General features: G+C 40.3%; 1 protein-coding gene across 1 annotated transcript in view; it reads left to right on the top strand.

Annotated features, from left to right (window-relative positions):
* The first annotated feature begins 5,678 nt into the window (after positions 1–5,678).
* The window catches only part of ints14 (integrator complex subunit 14), a 26,709-nt gene continuing 10,760 nt past the window's right edge, over positions 5,679–21,627 (top strand). The window contains exons 1-5 of the mRNA XM_046352066.1: positions 5,679–5,770; positions 10,091–10,337; positions 12,193–12,300; positions 19,477–19,563; positions 21,172–21,290. Of these exons, the coding sequence (XP_046208022.1) occupies positions 10,113–10,337; positions 12,193–12,300; positions 19,477–19,563; positions 21,172–21,290 (539 nt within the window). The 5' untranslated portion in view covers positions 5,679–5,770; positions 10,091–10,112. The remainder of the gene's footprint in view (positions 5,771–10,090; positions 10,338–12,192; positions 12,301–19,476; positions 19,564–21,171; positions 21,291–21,627) is intronic.

The raw sequence follows: 21,627 nt of genomic DNA, 5'->3' as shown, positions 1-21,627 counted from the left end.
ATCTCTTACATTATCTCTTACATTATCTGTGACAGTAATAATTTACATGAATAATTTGGACCTTTATTTTTTGTTCTTTCAGTTGAACTTTGATACATACACAACTACTACACTATGATCAGGTATGGGGCCTGACTTCCTGCTCTATACTATGATCAGGTATGGGGCCTGACTCCACCCCCCCCCCCTCCCCTCTGGCAGGACCAGTCCAAATATAACATGAAGGCTCCATTGGCCTAGTGTGAGACCATGAAAACCGTGAGGTATCATGGGTAAATTGTGACTGACTGATGTACAAATAACATTGAGTAGTTATTTATGATGCAAGGTGGTTTGTAGATCAGTCAAGTCTCGCCTTTAACTCCGGCAGCCATTTTGTTTTTCTGGGTGGAAACATACATGGACCATGTTATATACATGATATATACACATATACCATGTTATATACATGATATATACACATAGACCATGTATGATTTAGTTGTATTACCATAGTGATGAGACTTTTCTCCTGTAACTTTCACGGGAGTGTTTATTTATGAATTTTATTTTAGAAAAATAAAAATAAAATACATTGGAACAACCAAAACAAATGCCACAAATATAAAAGGAACATTTGTTAATATGATTTGTTGATATGTTTTTAATTAATGACTAAAGCAATACTCTTTTATAAGGTAATTGTTATTTTATTGACATCACAAATGCAGAATGTGTGGATTAAGATGTTTTCTAATTCTTTCATCAACACACATACGCATTACTTTTTGTAAATAAATGTATGGAGCTGTTCTGGTTCTCTGTATAGTTGTATAGAGTAAATGGTATGTTCTGTTTCTCTGTATAGTTGTATAGAGTAAATTATATGTTCTGTTTCTCTGTATAGTTGTATAGAGTAAATGGTATGTTCTGTTTCTCTGTATAGTTGTATAGAGTAAATGGTATGTTCTGTTTCTCTGTATAGTTGTATAGAGTAAATGGTATGTTCTGTTTCTCTGTATAGTTGTACAGAGTAAATGGTATGTTCTGTTTCTCTGTATAGTTGTACAGAGTAAATTATATGTTCTGTTTCTCTGTATAGTTGTATAGAGTAAATGGTATGTTCTGTTTCTCTGTATAGTTGTATAGAGTAACTGTGATACAGCCTGGGATTGAACCCGGGTCTGTAGTGACGTCTCTAGCACTGAGAGGCAGTACCATAAAACGCTACGTCACCCAGGAGGCTATAGTGGACTACTCCTGACCGTGATCCATAGTCCACTGTTAGGATAGAAGATAGAAGAGCTGTGTCACATGTCAAGGTGTCTGTATTCTTCTGACTGGGGTTTTGAAACTGTCACAATATCACCCCCCCCTCCCCCACAACAAAAAAAAATTGAACTTTTGTATATTGTGAATGAACTGGCTTTAGAGAGAAGGGTTCCGACATCATTCCACAACAGAATGGTTCTAATTTAGAATGATTCCTTTACATTCCTTCCTAAAGAGCACGTAAAACAAACACAGCACTTGATGACCGTTTACAGTTGACGAGCTTTAGGCTTTAGGTTGAGGATTATTCAACAAATGTCTTGTTTTACCATGTCAGACTGTTAAAAGTAAGTAGAAAACCCCCTGCCTGTTTACTGCCAAGAAAAAGTACTGTGATATTATATATGAATGTCATTTCACTCATCATTACAACCAGACGTATAGCTCTCTATTCATCCTGGATGGCTGAAACGTTACAGACTGTGCGGTAGAAATGTAATTAAAGGTAATTTCAGATGGAGACGACATCTGCAGTGTTTACGGTAAATGCAGTCTCCGCTATAACGCGGGAACATTGCCTTTAAATTTAAATCAAGCCGTAGCGTTGTACTACAGTGATACGGATTGCATAGAGCGCTTCAATAATTACTTGGTCTGATAAATATTTGAATACTAATCATAAAAGACCCACTAGTTTACGGTGTTTCACAGCTTTACAGTTGGAATTAAAGTTGAGACCCCGCAGGCATAGTTTGGCGTGGGGACGTCAGAAAAGGAGATCAGTTTAAAATATTTTCTATCAATTTTTCTATCTTCTATTTGACCCTTTTGGAAGAAAAATGAATTGATTGTGTTTTAAATCTCTCCTTGTTATGCTTGATGTAACAGTATGAGTGAAAGCTTTGTGTATACAAGGTGTACTTTGGTATGTGGCCATTACATAACTCTGTACCAGGGGTCTCCAACCCTGTAGGTTTACACTTCAACCCTGTTCCTGGAGAGAGACCCTCCTGTAGGTTTACACTCCAACCCTGTTCCTGGAGAGAGACCCTCCTGTAGGTTTTAACTCCAACCCTGTTCCTGGAGAGAGACCCTCCTGTAGGTTTTAACTCCAACCCTATTCCTGGAGAGAGACCCTCCTGGTCATTACATAACTCTGTACCAGGGCCCTCCAACCCTGTTCCTGGAGAGATACCCTCCTGTAGGTTATAGCTCCAACCCTGTTCCTGGAGAGAGACCCTCCTGTAGGTTATAGCTCCAACCCTGTTCCTGGAGAGAGACCCTCCTGTAGGTTATAGCTCTAACCCTGTTCCTGGAGAGAGACCCTCCTGTAGGTTATAGCTCCAACCCTGTTCCTGGAGAGATACCCTCCTGTAGGTTATAGCTCCAACCCTGTTCCTGGAGAGAGACCCTCCTGTAGGTTTTAACACCAACCCTGTTCCTGGAGAGAGACCCTCCAACCCTGTTCCTGGAGAGAGACCCTCCTGTAGGTTATAGCTCCAACCCTGTTCCTGGAGAGAGACCCTCCTGTAGGTTATAGCTCCAACCCTGTTCCTGGAGAGACCCTCCTGTAGGTTATAGCTCCAACCCTGTTCCTGGAGAGATACCCTCCTGTAGGTTATAGCTCCAACCCTGTTCCTGGAGAGAGACCCTCCTGTAGGTTATAGCTCAAACCCTGTTCCTGGAGAGACCCTCCTGTAGGTTATAGCTCCAACCCTGTTCCTGGAGAGACCCTCCTGTAGGTTATAGCTCCAACCCTGTTCCTGGAGAGACCCTCCTGTAGGTTATAGCTCCAACCCTGTTCCTGGAGAGATACCCTCCTGTAGGTTATAGCTCCAACCCTGTTCCTGGAGAGATACCCTCCTGTAGGTTATAGCTCCAACCCTGTTCCTGGAGAGAGACCTGTAGGTTATAGCTCCTGGAGAACCCTGTTCCTTGAGAGACCCTCCTGTATACCCTGTCCTGGAGAGACTTACCCTCCTGTAGGTTTTAACCCTCCTGGAGAGAGACCTCCAACCCTGTTCTTGGAGACATACTGTCCTGTGGGTTTTAACTCCAACCTTGTTCTTGGAGAGATACTGTCCTGTAGGTTTTAACTCCAACCCTGTTCCTGGAGAGATACTGTCCTGTAGGTTTTAACTCCACCTCCAGGACAGTATCTCTCCAGGAATAGGGTTGGAGTTAAAACCTCCAGGAGGGTCTCTCTCCAGGAACAGGGTTGGAACAGGGTTGGAGCTATAACCTACAGGAGGGTCTCTCTCCAGGAACAGGGTTGGAACAGGGTTGGAGCTATAACCTACAGGAGGGTCTCTCCAGGAACAGGTTTGGAGCTATAACCTACAGGAAGGTCTCTGTCCAGGAACAGGGTTGGAACAGGGTTGGAGCTATAACCTACAGGAGGGTCTCTCCAGGAACAGGGTTGGAGCTATAGCCTACAGGAGGGTCTCTCTCCAGGAACAGGGTTGGAGCTATAACCTACAGGAGGGTCTCTCTCCAGGAACAGGTTTGGAGGGCCCTGTATGTATCTACTATACACAGTGACCATGACCATCATCATCACTATAGATATCAATATGTTGTTGTTTACACTGTTATGTCTTTTGAATATATAATATGTATCATTTTTACCACAGTTTAATACTAATTTGTAAGATTTTGTTTTCATGGAATCTGCCTGACTGGATCTACAGATTGTTTTAAATTCTGAATAAACCACCAGAATAATAAACATTTGTTTCTGGTTTGTCTGATTCAGGAGAAACATCCTGGTTCACAGATCCATTTTGTATAAACATTGTGTATTCTATATCACAGTGTATATTCCATCTGGGATACACGGACAATTAAACAAAAAAAATGTGATTCTACAATGAACAAAAATATGAACCCCAACATGCAACAATTTCAAATATTTTACTGAGTTATAGTTCATTTAAGAAAATCAGTCAATTGATATAAATTCATTAGGCCCTTAATCTATAGATTTCACATGACTTGGAATACAGATATGCATCTGTTGGTCACAAATACTTTAAAAAAGAAGAAGAAAAGAGTCGGGTCGTCGATCAGGAAACCAGTCAGTATCTGGTGTGACCACTATTTGCAACATAGTGTTGTGCATTATCATGCTGATACATGAGGTGGTGGCGGTGGATGAATGGCACGACAATGAGCCTCAGGATCTCGCCACGAGCACGCAAATGAGCTTCCCAGAGACGGTTTCTGACGGTTTCTTCAGAAATTCTTCGGTTGTGCAAACCCACAGTTACATCAGCTGTCCGGGTGGCTTGTCTGCATTTGAAGAAACCAGATGTGGAGGTCCTGGGCTGACAGTTCTGGGATCTTTTATTTCCGCTCATGAAACATGGGACCAACACTTTACATGTTGAGATACATTTTTTGTTCAATATATCTATTTATATTCGGTATCATTTTCGAAAAACATTTTTGTTATCATGCATAATATAACAAATCTATCATCAACATGTTAACGTAAACATTTGATAAATTACTCACAAAGGGTCCTAAAAAGTATATCAAGATATCTATAAGTACAGCGCTGTCCTACCTGCCATGAAAGTGTGTTTGGTACCAGATGAGGGGTGTAATTTCTTCACTCTTGGGGTGCGCCACACATACGGTGGATGGTGGGGAGGTTCTCGCAGCCGGCGCATCGCTCATGGCTCATATCACCCCGAGGACGCAACGCGAGAGAGGTCTTCACCGTGGATCAGAATATACCTTATGTAATACCTGAGGACAGATAAGATGCATTTATAGATGAATGGTTAGTTAATTTATACTTTTCTCAAGTATGCCCCTATTAAAAATATATTTAATTTAGGAGATATGAGAAATAGAGTGAGAAATGTGAGAAATGTCAGAAATAGAAAAATGAAGATGTATCGGAATGGAAATGTGTATATATATATATATATTCTTCTTTGAATGACCAAATTTCCATTCCGATACATCTTCATTTTTCTATTTCTCACAGCTCTGTCATATCTCCTAAATTAAATATATATTTTAATAGGGGCACATTTTTCTATATATTCTATATATATATTTTTTTCACCTTTATTTAACCAGGTAGGCTAGTTGAGAACAAGTTCTCATTTGCAACTGCGACCTGGCCAAGATAAAGCATAGCAGTGTGAACAGACAACATAGAGTTACACATGGAGTAAACAATTAACAAGTCAATAACACAGTAGAAAAAAAAGAGAGTCTATATACATTGTGTGCAAAAGGCATGAGGAGGTAGGCGAATTATTACAATATTGCAGGTTAACACATTTTGTTCTATAATTAATATTTAATTGAAATAATTTGATTTAATATGTTCATTGATATAATGGTTGAATTTATTGTCTCGTCAGAACCTCATCGTCTGTTTTCTAATCTGAAATGTCTCGATGTGCTTCTCACCCTAGGAACTAATGGGGGAAAGGAATGCTTCCGCCCGGACATAATAGTGAACAGTACAAATCCATCGAGAAGATTTCTACGTTGATGGGTATGAATCTTTCTGTTTTTTTTGTCGTTTTCATTATATAACTTTTTAAATACCTGCTCGGCATAATGCATAGTTGTATCTATACTATTTATTTGCAAGCTAAACTCTGTCCTCAAATAAAGGTTCATTTCAAAGCTAGCTATCACCCTGCCATGATTCGTTAGCGAGCTGTATTGAAAGGACCGGAAAGAAAGCCGGCCTGACACGTTTAGCTGGGCTACTTGTTTCTCAACCTGGGATGACAGACAGTGGCGGTCGGTGGAGTTTAAAATGAGGGAGAATTTGTATTTTATATTTTTTATGAGCATTGCCTTATTTCTATTACAGCATATTGGATGACTGTCATTCATATTCCATTCACCCAGCTCATTGTTATCATCGATAGGTTTAGGCTACTACATGATACTAGAATGTTCCCTGTACCCATCATGAGGTTGCTACAACCTAGTAGATACACACAGGTCGAGAGGATGTTGAGTAATCAAGGTGACAGAGACACATTCAATACCTCCTTGTACCCTCTGGCCTGCATCTAGCTGATCTGGGGTGTGATCATTAGTCCAACAGTTGCAAATGAGAGTTTCAATTGGACACATTCAGGTGTGTTTATCCGCCTGTCGTTACGTTTGCTTCTGTTTAAGAAATGTTTTTCAACAGAATTGGCAGAATGAATACACCCCTCACTTTCATAGCAACCGCATAAAAACAGCATAATCACTTTCCTTCTTGTATATATAATTCCTTCTCGCTACTATCTACTCTCTCTCCTCCTCTCACCGTTTCCCTTCGCTTGTGGACTTCAGTGCACAATCCATCAGCTGTCTGTGACCAGGTGAAAATACCTTTTCCAAGCCAAACCTTCATATCATGACCTCTAACCTCTACACACAACCTACAACATTGTCACGTCATACTCAACATAATAGAACTAACGTGTTAGTAAACCTGCTACAATCATGAAGTACAGTCAGAAAGCAGTTTAGCAGTTACACCGGTGGGCCCCATTATATGCAGGTGCTAGCTAGCTGAAGCTTGTGCTTTCAGTACTAGATTCATTCTCTGATCCATTTGATTGGGTGGACAACATGTCAGTTCATGCTGCAAGAGCTCTGATTGGTTGGAGGACGTCCTATGGAAGTTGTCATAATTACTGTGTAAGTCTATGGCAGGGGGTGAGAACCATGAATCTCCAGGGTTTTGTATTGAAGACAATATACCCAGAGGAGGACGGAAGCTAACTGTCCTCCGGCCACACCATGGTGCTACCCTGCAGAGTGCTGTTGAGGCTAATGTAGACCTTCATTGCAAAACAAGAGTGTTTTAACCAATGATTTGGTGACAATAATATATTTAGAGTAGTTTTATCTAAAAAGGATGCTTTTTTTTAGGTTAAACTTTAAATTCTTTAAAATTCATTGAGGAGGATGGTCCTCGATGAATTTAATACAAATTAAAAGTTTAAAATAAAAAAAAGACATCCTCCACTGGATAAAAATGAATGATTGAAGGAATGAGATCCCACCATTGTCAATAATTCTGGGAGTAACATTAAGGTATTCTGTACAATTTGTGGTAGCAGTCCCATATGTTTCATTCTGTTCTGTTTTCAATAGTGTCCGTGCTGCAACACACAATTTATATTCCAGGGGTAGGCAACTAGTTAGATTCAGCTGCAGGCCTGGAACATGATTATAATATATTCCAGGGGTAGGCAACTAGTTAGATTCAGCTGCAGGCCTGGAACAGTGATTATAATATATTCCAGGGGTAGGCAACTAGTTAGATTCAGCTGCAGGCCTGGAACAGTGATTATAATATATTCCAGGGGTAGGCAACTAGTTAGATTCAGCTGCAGGCCTGGAACAGTGATTATAATAAATTGTACACTGCAAATTGATCACAACTAAGCCCCAAAATGTATTTGAAAATAACAATAATTTCATACCTTCATTACATTGAGACACGATCACATGTCTTTACCCACTGTGCGCACACTGGTTGAATCAACGTTGTTTCCACGTCGTTTCAAGGACATTACGTTGAACCAATGTGGAACAGACGTTGGAATTGATGCCTCTGCAGCAGCAGTGTTGTAGTACAGTCTGTATCTCGATGTCGAATCCATTTTTATTCGGGTCTTGACTCGCTCGTTCTCGGACACTGAGGACTCGTAAATTCTCTTCCCGAGATCAACGGAGTAAAACAAATGATCAGGTCCCATTCAGTCAGTGCATGAAACCTCTTGGTCAAATATCCACACGCCTTTCATAATACATTATCACCTATTGAAACCTGGGCTTTCTATTTGACACCTAACATTACTGTCCTTTTTACTGTTGTTGAATAATATCCTCAAACCTTATCGCGCTCGTTTGTCCGCTAGTAGGGAAGAGTGGGGGAAATAGTTTGAAAGTAGCGCACTCACAGTTAGTAAGAGAGAGGAAGAGGAGTAAGTGGAGACTGACAAAAGTTGGAAGACGTTTTGTATTTCTATCTATTTATTTAGAGAACCGTTTGATAGTTAGTTTGATTGATCGTTAGTGATAATTTGTGGAGAGTCTCTTTAGAATGCATTCTGATGTTGTTCTGAAATATACACACACAAATATTGGACATTTAGAACTTTTATGGTGGTGATTTGACACAATTACAATCATGGTGTTGAGTTGGACCAGCATTGTTCTGGTCTTGATTTGGACTAGCGCTGTTCTGGTCTTGAGTTGGACCAGCATTGTTCTGGTGTTGAGTTGGACTAGCATCGTTCTGGTCTTGAGTTGGACTAGCATCGTTCTGGTCTTGAGCTGGACCAGCAATGTTCTGGTGTTGAGCTGGACCAGCATTGTTCTGGTGTTGAGTTGGACCAGCATTGTTCTGGTGTTGAGTTGGACCAGCATTGTTCTGGTCTTGAGCTGGACCAGCGTTGTTCTGGTCTTGAGCTGGACCAGCGTTGTTCTGGTCTTGAGTTGGACCAGCAATGTTCTGGTCCTGAGTTGGACCAGCAATGTTCTGGTCCTGAGTTGGACCAGTAATGTGTTGGACCAGCAATGTTCTGGTCCTGAGTTGGACCAGCAATGTTCTGGTCCTGAGTTGGACCAGCATTGTTCTGGTCCTGAGTTGGACCAGCATTGTTCTGGTCCTGAGTTGGACCAGCATTGTTCTGGTCCTGAGTTGGACCAGCATTGTTCAGTTGGACCAGCATTGTTCTGGTCTGAGTTGGACCAGCATTGTTCTGAGTTGGACCAGCATTGTTCTGGTCCTGAGTTGGACCAGCATTGTTCTGGTCCTGAGTTGGACCAGCAATGTTCTGGACCAGCAATGTTCTGGTCCTGAGTTGGACCAGCAATGTTCTGGTCCTGAGTTGGACCAGCAATGTTCTGGTCCTGAGTTGGACCAGCAATGTTCTGGTCCTGAGTTGACCAGCAATGTTCTGGTCCTGAGTTGGACCAGTAATGTTCTGGTCCTGAGTTGGACCAGCATTGTTCTGGTCCTGAGTTGGACCAGCATTGTTCTGGTCCTGAGTTGGACCAGCAATGTTCTGGTCCTGAGTTGGATCAGCAATGTTCTGGTCCTGAGTTGGATCAGCATTGTTCTGTCCTGAGTTGGATCAGCATTGTTCTGGTCCTGAGTTGGACCAGCAATGTTCTGGTCCTGAGTTGGACCAGCATTGTTCTGGTGTTGAGTTGGACTTGTTTTGCTCCGGTCTTGTTCTGGAATCTGTCTTGTGGTTTTTATTTCATTTTTTTCTTCTTTTTTTTTTTTGAATTCCTGGACATTTTACAGCATCTTTTGACCAAAAACTAATATCCCCCAAAGATCACTCCAGAGGGTTGTTTCGGCCCTATTCTATTGTTGACCCTCAATATGTCTTCGTTTTTCCATTGTCTCTTTCAGGTCTTTTCGAGGCACAAATTATTTCCTTACATCAGATACCGGTTGATAAATAAGACGCCCCCACGAACCTTTATTTCTAATGTCAACATGCACTATTCTGACTAACGCACGTTTCCGTATTTTCCAGAGGCAGTGTTGTGGTTTCCGTATTTTCCAGAGGCAGTGTTGTGGTTTCCGTATTTTCCAGAGGCAGTGTTGTGGTTTCCGTATTTTCCAGAGGCAGTGTTGTGGTTTCCGTATTTTCCAGAGGCAGTGTTGTGGTTTCCGTATTTTCCAGAGGCAGTGTTGTGGTTTCCGTATTTTCCAGAGGCAGTGTTGTGGTTTCCGTATTTTCCAGAGGCAGTGTTGTAGTTTCCATTGTAGACTGTGTTGTATTCACACATCCAGAGAGACTGTGGATGCTTCATTATTAAACTCATTCTGCTTTAGTGGAAACCACATCGCCGTCATCATGCCGACGGTGGTCCTGATGGATGCGTCTCTGTCCATGACGCGGCCGGTCTCTCTGGAGCCGTGTTCCGAGGAGTTGCAGAGGAAGAACCTAGCTGTGGCCGGACTCACCATGCTGTTTGAGCACATGGCTAACAACTACAGACTGGAATTCACTTCTCTAGTGGCCTTCTCTTCCCTGTGGGAGCTACTGGTACCTTTCACCAGGGACTACAACACCCTACAGGTACACAGGTCTGGCTAACACCAGGGACTACAACACCCTACAGGTACACAGGTCTGGCTAACACCAGGGACTACAACACCCTACAGGTACACAGGTCTGGATAACACCAGGGACTACAACACCCTACAGGTACACAGGTCTGGCTAACACCAGGGACTACAACACCCTGCAGGTACACAGGTCTGGCTAACACCAGGGACTACAACACCCGACAGGTCTGGCTAACACCAGGGACTACAACACCCTACAGGTCTGGCTAACACCAGGGACTACAACACCCTACAGGTCTGGCTAACACCAGGGACTACAACACCCTACAGGTACACAGGTCTGGCTAACACCAGGGACTACAACACCCTACAGGTCTGGCTAACACCAGGGACTACAACACCCTACAGGTACACAGGTCTGGCTAACACCAGGGACTACAACACCCTACAGGTACACAGGTCTGGCTAACACCAGGGACTACAACACCCTACAGGTACACAGGTCTGGCTAACACCAGGGACTACAACACCCTACAGGTACACAGGTCTGGCTAACACCAGGGACTACAACACCCTACAGGTACACAGGTCTGGCTAACACCAGGGACTACAACACCCTGCAGGTACACAGGTCTGGCTAACACCAGGGACTACAACACCCTACAGGTCTGGCTAACACCAGGGACTACAACACCCTGCAGGTACACAGGTCTGGCTAACACCAGGGACTACAACACCCTACAGGTACACAGGTCTGGCTAACACCAGGGACTACAACACCCTAGAGGTCTGGCTAACACCAGGGACTACAACACCCTGCAGGTACACAGGTCTGGCTAACACCAGGGACTACAACACCCTGCAGGTACACAGGTCTGGCTAACACCAGGGACTACAACACCCTGCAGGTACACAGGTCTGGCTAACACCAGGGACTACAACACCCTGCAGGTACACAGGTCTGGCTAACACCAGGGACTACAACACCCTGCAGGTACACAGGTCTGGCTAACACCAGGGACTACAACACCCTGCAGGTACACAGGTCTGGCTAACACCAGGGCTTGGAGGCAATATGGTAGTAGCTCTACTTGTTCTCTGATTGGCTAGATACATTTTAGACATTGGTTATGCCTGTCCAATGTTTCAGATCTGATGAAGTGTGCAGACAGGGTAATGTTCTGTGCAGACAGGGTAATGTTCTGTGCAGACAGGGTAATGTTCTGTGCAGACAGGGTAATGTTCTGTGCAGACAGGGTAATGTTCTGTGCAGACAGGGTAATGTTCTGTGCAGACAGGGTAATGTTCTGTGCAGACAGGGTAATGTTCTGTGCAGACAGGGTAATGTTCTGTGCAGACAGGGTAATGTTCTGTGCAGCCAAGGTAATGTTCTGTGCAGACAGGGTAATGCAGCCAGGGTAATGTTCTGTGCAGACAGGGTAATGCAGCCAGGGCAATGTTCTGTGCAGACAGGGTAATGCAGACAGGGTAATGCAGACAGGGTAATGTTCTGTACAGACAGGGTAATGCAGCCAGGGTAATGTTCTGTGCAGCCAGGGTAATGTTCTGTGCAGACAGGGCAATGTTCTGTGCAGACAGGGTAATGCAGACAGGGTAATGCAGACAGGGTACTGTTCTGTGCAGACAGGGTAATGCAGACAGGGTAATGTTCTGTGCATACAGGGTAATGCAGAGAGGGTAATGTTCTGTGCAGACAGGGTAATGCAGAGAGGGTAATGTTCTGTGCAGACAGGGTAATGCAGAGAGGGTAATGTTCTGTGCAGACAGGGTAATGCAGACAGGGTAATGCAGACAGGGTATTGTTCTGTGCAGCCAAGGCAACACTCCTCTGCTCTGCTGTGCAGGAAGCCCTGAACAACCTGGAGGACTATGACAAGACGTGTCTGGAGTCAGCTTTACACGGAGTCAGCAACGTGGTGCAGCAGGAGTGGGGCCACGCCTGTCCTACACAGGTACTATAACAAACCATGATGGTACTATATACAGGTACTATATACAGGTACTATAACAAACCATGATGGTACTATATACAGGTACTATAACAAACCATGATGGTACTATATACAGGTACTATATACAGGTACTATAACAAACCATGATGGTACTATATACAGGTACTATAACAAACCATGATGGTACTATATACAGGTACTATATACAGGTACTATAACAACTATAACAAACCATGATGGTACTATATACAGGTACTATATACAGGTACTATAACAAACCATGATGGTACTATATACAGGTACTATAACAAACCATGATGGTACTATATACAGGTACTATAACAAACCATGATGGTACTATATACAGGTACTATATACAGGTACTATAACAAACCATGATGGTACTATATACAGGTACTATAACAAACCATGATGGTACTATATACAGGTACTATATACAGGTACTATATACAGGTACTATAACAAACCATGATGGTACTATATACAGGTACTATATACAGGTACTATAACAAACCATGATGGTACTATATACAGGTACTATATACAGGTACTATAACAAACCATGATGGTACTATATACAGGTACTATAACAAACCATGATGGTACTATATACAGGTACTATATACAGGTACTATAACAAACCATGATGGTACTATATACAGGTACTATAACAAACCATGATGGTACTATATACAGGTACTATATACAGGTACTATAACAAACCATGATGGTACTATATACAGGTACTATAACAAACCATGATGGTACTATATACAGGTACTATATACAGGTACTATAACAAACCATGATGGTACTATATACAGGTACTATATCAAACCATGATGGTACTATATACAGGTACTATAACAAACCATGATGGTACTATATACAGGTACTATAACAAACCATGATGGTACTATATACAGGTACTATAACAAACCATGATGGTACTATATACAGGTACTATATACAGGTACTATATACAGGTACTATAACAAACCATGATGGTACTATATACAGGTACTATATCAAACCATGATGGTACTATATACAGGTACTATATCAAACCATGATGGTACTATATACAGGTACTATAACAAACCATGATGGTACTATATACAGGTACTATAACAAACCATGATGGTACTATATACAGGTACTATATACAGGTACTATAACAAACCATGATGGTACTATATACAGGTACTATAACAACTATAACAAACCATGATGGTACTATATACAGGTACTATATACAGGTACTATAACAAACCATGATGGTACTATATACAGGTACTATATACAGGTACTATAACAAACCATGATGGTACTATATACAGGTACCATATACAGGTACTATAACAAACCATGATGGTACTATATACAGGTACTATATCAAACCATGATGGTACTATATACAGGTACTATATACAGGTACTATATACAGGTACTATAACAAACCATGATGGTACTATATACAGGTACTATATCAAACCATGATGGTACTATATACAGGTACTATATACAGGTACTATATACAGGTACTATATACAGGTACTATAACAAACCATGATGGTACTATATACAGGTACTATTACAGGAACTATTACAGGTACTATTACAGGTACAATATACATGTACTATATCAAACCATGATGGTACTATATACAGGTACTATTACAGGTACTATATACAGGTACTATATACAAGTACTATATACAGGTACTATATACAGGTACTATAACAAACCATGATGGTACTATATACAGGTACTATATACAGGTACTATAACAAACCATGATGGTACTATATACAGGTACTATATACAGGTACTATAACAAACCATGATGGTACTATATACAGGTACTATAACAAACCATGATGGTACTATATACAGGTACTATATACAGGTACTATAACAAACCATGATGGTACTATATACAGGTACTATATACAGGTACTATAACAAACCATGATGGTACTATATACAGGTACTATTACAGGTACTATTACAGGTACTATATCAAACATGATGTACTATATCAAACAGGTACATGATGGTACTATATACAGGTACTATATACAGGTACTATATACAGGTACTATAACAAACCATGATGGTACTATATACAGGTACTATAACAAACCATGATGGTACTATATACAGGTACTATATACAGGTACTATAAACAAACCATGATGGTACTATATACAGGTACTATAACAAACCATGATGGTACTATATACAGGTACTATATGGGTACTATATACAGGTACTATAACAAACCATGATGGTACTATATACAGGTACTATATACAGGTACTATAACAAACCATGATGGTACTATATACAGGTACTATATAAACCAGATGGTACTATATACAGGTACTATAACAAACCATGATGGTACTATATACAGGTACTATATACAGGTAGGATGGTACTATATACAAACCATGATGGTACTATAACAAACCATGATGGTACTATATACAGGTACTATATACAGGTACTATAACAAACCATGATGGTACTATATACAGGTACTATATCAAACCATGATGGTACTATATACAGGTACTATATACAAACCATGATGGTACTATATACAGGTACTATATCAAACCATGATGGTACTATATACAGGTACTATAACAAACCATGATGGTACTATATACAGGTACTATAACAAACCATGATGGTACTATATACAGGTACTATATACAGGTACTATATACAGGTACTATAACAAACCATGATGGTACTATATACAGGTACTATATCAAACCATGATGGTACTATATACAGGTACTATATCAAACCATGATGGTACTATATACAGGTACTATAACAAACCATGATGGTACTATATACAGGTACTATAACAAACCATGATGGTACTATATACAGGTACTATATACAGGTACTATAACAAACCATGATGGTACTATATACAGGTACTATATACAGGTACTATAACAAACCATGATGGTACTATATACAGGTACTATATACAGGTACTATAACAAACCATGATGGTACTATATACAGGTACTATATACAGGTACTATAACAAACCATGATGGTACTATATACAGGTACCATATACAGGTACTATAACAAACCATGATGGTACTATATACAGGTACTATATCAAACCATGATGGTACTATATACAGGTACTATATACAGGTACTATATACAGGTACTATAACAAACCATGATGGTACTATATACAGGTACTATATCAAACCATGATGGTACTATATACAGGTACTATATACAGGTACTATATACAGGTACTATATACAGGTACTATATACAGGTACTATATACAGGTACTATAACAAACCATGATGGTACTATATACAGGTACTATAACAAACCATGATGGTACTATATACAGGTACTATATACAGGTACTATAACAAACCATGATGGTACTATATACAGGTACTATAACAAACCATGATGGTACTATATACAGGTACTATATACAGGTACTATAACAAACCATGATGGTACTATATACAGGTACTATATACAGGTACTATAACAAACCATGATGGTACTATATACAGGTACTATTACAGGTACTATATACAGGTACTATATCAAACCATGATGGTACTATATACAGGTACTATTACAGGTACTATATACAGGTACTATATACAGGTACTATATACAGGTACTATAACAAACCATGATGGTACTATATACAGGTACTATAACAAACCATGATGGTACTATATACAGGTACTATATACAGGTACTATAACAAACCATGATGGTACTATATACAGGTACTATATACAGGTACTATAACAAACCATGATGGTACTATATACAGGTACTATAACAAACCATGATGGTACTATATACAGGTACTATATACAGGTACTATAACAAACCATGATGGTACTATATACAGGTACTATATACAGGTACTATAACAAACCATGATGGTACTATATACAGGTACTATATACAGGTACTATAACAAACCATGATGATGGTACTATATACAGGTACTATATATATCAAACCATGATGGTACTATATACAGGTACTATATCAAACCATGATGGTACTATATACAGGTACTATAACAAACCATGATGGTACTATATACAGGTACTATAACAAACCATGATGGTACTATATACAGGTACTATATACAGGTACTGTATGCACACATGACAGGTACTATATACAAATAACAAACATGATGGTACTATATACAGGTACTATATACAGGTACTATAACAAACCATGATGGTACTATATACAGGTACTATATACAGGTACTATAACAAACCATGATGGTACTATATACAGGTACTATATACAGGTACTATAACAAACCATGATGGTACTATATACAGGTACTATAACAAACCATGATGGTACTATATACAGGTACTATATACAGGTACTATAACAAACCATGATGGTACTATATACAGGTACTATAACAAACCATGATGGTACTATATACAGGTACTATATACAGGTACTATATACAGGTACTATATACAGGTACTATATACAGGTACTATAACAAACCATGATGGTACTATATACAGGTACTATAACAAACCATGATGGTACTATATACAGGTACTATATACAGGTACTATAACAAACCATGATGGTACTATATACAGGTACTATATACAGGTACTATAACAAACCATGATGGTACTATATACAGGTACTATAACAAACCATGATGGTACTATATACAGGTACTATTACAGGTACTATATACAGGTACTATATACAGGTACTATATACAGGTACTATAACAAACCATGATGGTACTATATACAGGTACTATAACAAACCATGATGGTACTATATACAGGTACTATATACAGGTACTATAACAAACCATGATGGTACTATATACAGGTACTATATACAGGTACTATAACAAACCATGATGGTACTATATACAGGTACTATAACAAACCATGATGGTACTATATACAGGTACTATATACAGGTACTATAACAAACCATGATGGTACTATATACAGGTACTATATACAGGTACTATATACAGGTACTATATACAGGTACTATAACAAACCATGATGGTACTGTATACAGGTACTATATACAGGTACTATAACAAACCATGATTGTACTATATACAGGTACCATATACAGGTACTATATACAGGTACTATATCAAACCATGATGGTACTATATACAGGTACTATATCAAACCATGATGGTACTATATACAGGTACTATAACAAACCATGATGGTACTATATACAGGTACTATAACAAACCATGATGGTACTATATACAGGTACTATATACAGGTACTATAACAAACCATGATGGTACTATATACAGGTACTATAACAAACCATGATGGTACTATATACAGGTACTATATACAGGTACTATATCAAACCATGATGGTACTATATACAGGTACCATATACAGGTACTATATACAGGTACTATATCAAACCATGATGGTACTATATACAGGTACTATATCAAACCATGATGGTACTATATACAGGTACTATATCAAACCATGATGGTACTATATACAGGTACTATATACCTATCATATACAGGTACTATATACAGGTACTATATACAGGTATCATATACAGGTACTATATACAGGTACTATATACAGGTACTATATACAGGTACTATATACAGGTACTATATACAGGTACTATATACAGGTACAGGTACTATATACAGGTACAGGTACTATATCAAACCATGATGGTACTATATACAGGTACTATATACAGGTATCATATACAGGTATCATATACAGGTACTATATCAAACCATGATGGTACTATATACAGGTACTATATACAGGTACTATATCAAACCATGATGGTACTATATACAGGTATCATATACAGGTACTATATCAAACCAATTAATCAAATAAATTTTTTCGTCTCCCAATGTTCATCGTCAAATAATAGCCTATGTTTACTAAATACATTGCTCATTATTGACCCCGTGGTTTAACCCATACACCTAGGAGTTGTAACACCCTGGTTCATTTATCTAGATAACCCTAGATTTTCCTGGTCTCAGTGACCCCTGACCTTGATGTTTCCTGACAGCACTGACTTACTCTGACATGTGGTTGTCCCACCTAGCTATCTGGAGATGAATGTACTGACTATGACTGGTCCACCTAGCTATCTGGAGATGAATGTACTGACTATGACTGGTCCACCTAGCTATCTGTAGATGAATGTACTGACTATGACTGGTCCACCTAGCTATCTGGAGATGAATGTACTGACTATGACTGGTCCACCTAGCTATCTGGAGATGAATGTACTGACTATGACTGGTCCACCTAGCTATCTGGAGATGAATGTACTATGACTGGTCCACCTAGCTATCTGAAGATGAATGTACTATGACTGGTCCACCTAGCTATCTGGAGATGAATGTACTATGACTGGTCCACCTAGCTATCTGGAGATGAATGTACTATGACTGGTCCACCTAGCTATCTGAAGATGAATGTACTAACTATGACTGGTCCACCTAGCTATCTGGAGGTGAATGTACTGACTATGACTGGTCCCACCTAGCTATCTGGAGATGAATGTACTGACTATGACTGGTCCACCTAGCTATCTGGAGATGAATGTACTGACTATGACTGGTCCACCTAGCTATCTGGAGATGAATGTACTGACTATGACTGGTCTACCTAGCTATCTGGAGATGAATGTACTGACTATGATGCTATAATGTTATAATGTCTACTATAATGTTGGTGAATATGGCTGCAGTTTTCCTCATGGCCACCAGGTGGTGCTCTCTGAGACTTTCCCTACAGACTATTAGATTGATTATTGATCTGGTGGCCACCAGGTGGTGCTCGCTGAGACACTCTCTACAGACTATTAGATTGATTATTGATCTGGTGGCCACCAGGTGGTGCTCTCTGAGACTTTCCCTACAGACTATTAGATTGATTATTGATCTGGTGGCCACCAGGTGGTGCCCGCTGAGACACTCCCTACAGACTATTAGATTGATTATATATTATTGATCTGGTGGCCACCAGGTGGTGCCCGCTGAGACACTCCCTACCCACTATTACATTGATTATTGATCTGGTGGCCTGCAGGTGGTGTTGGTAACAGACGGCTCTTTGGGGATCGGTAAAGGCTCTCTGAGACACTCCCTACAGACTATTAGATTGATTATTGATCTGGTGGCCTACAGGTGGTGTTGGTAACAGACGGTAAAGCTCTCTGAGACACTGGACTATTAGATTGATTATTGATCTGGATCAGTTGTTTAATTGACACTAGAATAGCTACTGATTGTACTGATCATAGAATTGTAAGGTTAGTAGACTATTGTTGCACCTGGTTGATTATTGATCTGGGGCCTAGATATAGGGGCAGGTGGTGTTGGTAACAGACTGCTGTTTAATTGTAAGGTTCTGAGACACTCCCTACAGACTCTGAAAGGACGCTAGATATAGGGGCCCCTGTTGCACCTGGTTGTTTAATTGTAAGGTTAGCAGAGGAGGGGCCGGTGTTGCACCTGGTTGTTTAATTGTAGCTAGAATAGCTACTGATGTTGACCTGATCATAGCTGGTTGTTTAATTGTAAGGTTAGTAGACGACAGTAGCTAGATATAGGGGCCGGTGTTGCACCTGGTTGTTTAATTGTAAGGTTAGCTAAGGGCAGTAGCTAGATATAGGGGCCGGTGTTGCACCTGGTTGTTTAATTGTAAGGTTAGTAGACGACAGTAGCTAGATATAGGGGCCGGTGTTGCACCTGGTTGTTTAATTGTAAGGTTAGTTAAGGGCAGTAGCTAGATATAGGGGCCGGTGTTGCACCTGGTTGTTTAATTGTAAGGTTAGTAGACGACAGTAGCTAGATATAGGGGCCGGTGTTGCACCTGGTTGTTTAATTGTAAGGTTAGCTAAGGGCAGTAGCTAGATATAGGGGCCGGTGTTGCACCTGGTTGTTTAATTGTAAGGTTAGTAGACGACAGTAGCTAGATATAGGGGCCGGTGTTACTCCTGTACATCTTAGACAACAAGCAGATGCACGATTAAACAACTATCTGCTACTGTGTGTTGGCAAGGTGACTGATAGGGCTGCACGGTTAATTAGATTTTTTTCTAAATTGAGGACTTGATATGGGCAATATCCATATCGCTGTCTGTTACGCTAGTTTAGAAAAAAATATTAAAAAACATTTAGGTTGATTGGTCAAGTTGAGGGAGTTCTCTCTCCATCTCTTTTGGCCAATCCCAATCCCACACACAGCAAGCCCCGCCCCCTCTCACTCAACCAGGCAGTTCCTCTAGATTCACTCTGCGCCTATTGACCAATCAGCACGCAGTCAACAGATTGTTCCAAACAAGAATGATGCAGCTTTCCACATTGCATCTTAATATAAATCATTTTTTTCTATATTATTTGTGTAGTTAGTGGGTGTAGATAGTGGGTGTAGTTAGTTGGTGTTAGTGGGTGAAGTTAGTGGGTGAAGTTAGTGGGTGAAGTTAGTGGGTGAAGTTAGTGGGTGTAGTTAGTGGGTGTAGTTAGTGGGTGTAGTTAGTGGGTGTAGTTAGTTGGTGTTTAGTGGGTGTAGTTAGTGGGTGTAGTGGGAGGGTGTAGTGGGTGGGTGTAGTTGGTGGGTGTAGTTAGTTGGTCTTAGCAAGCTGCAAATGTCTTTAAAAAAAAAATGTTGTTAGCCTCTAATGCTAATGCTAATGCTTATCGCTTGCTAGCTGATTCTTCGTGATGTTCTGTTCCCTACCAGCCCACTGGACCCTCCACTATATCCCCTGTTGTTCTATAGTTACAGATGACAGACACGATGCATAACCTGGAGCAGCTGCTCCAGCTGAACGGAGGAGATGGACAGATCTTCACTATGGAAGGCCAGCTCTGTCTGAAGAGTGTCCAGTCCATGTTCGGGTGCGTATGTCAACCCAGAACCTTCCGTCAAACTCTGCATGTTACTTCTCAGGGTGGAAGCTAAATCTGAACTAGTGGAAACGACACAAGCGCCTGGCCCTTTCTCTGGGACCGAGCTCGGTCTTTGGTCGGCACGATTACCGTGTAACTGTGTAACCGACTGTTATAGATGAAGGTCGTCATGGAATAACAGTCCAAACAGAAAGGGTTTGTGGAACGTACAGCTGACTGAAGACGAAATCTAATTAGCATAATACAAACATCCCCATTAATAATCTGTCAGATTAAGATGGAGAGTGAGATCTATCCACCACATGAATAATCTGTCAGATTAAGA

Source organism: Oncorhynchus gorbuscha, linkage group LG06 (assembly GCF_021184085.1).
Source record: "Oncorhynchus gorbuscha isolate QuinsamMale2020 ecotype Even-year linkage group LG06, OgorEven_v1.0, whole genome shotgun sequence".
NCBI classification, from domain to species: Eukaryota; Metazoa; Chordata; class Actinopteri; order Salmoniformes; family Salmonidae; genus Oncorhynchus; species Oncorhynchus gorbuscha.
Note: the sequence above shows the minus strand (reverse complement) of the source record. Positions and strands in the feature narration are given on the sequence as shown.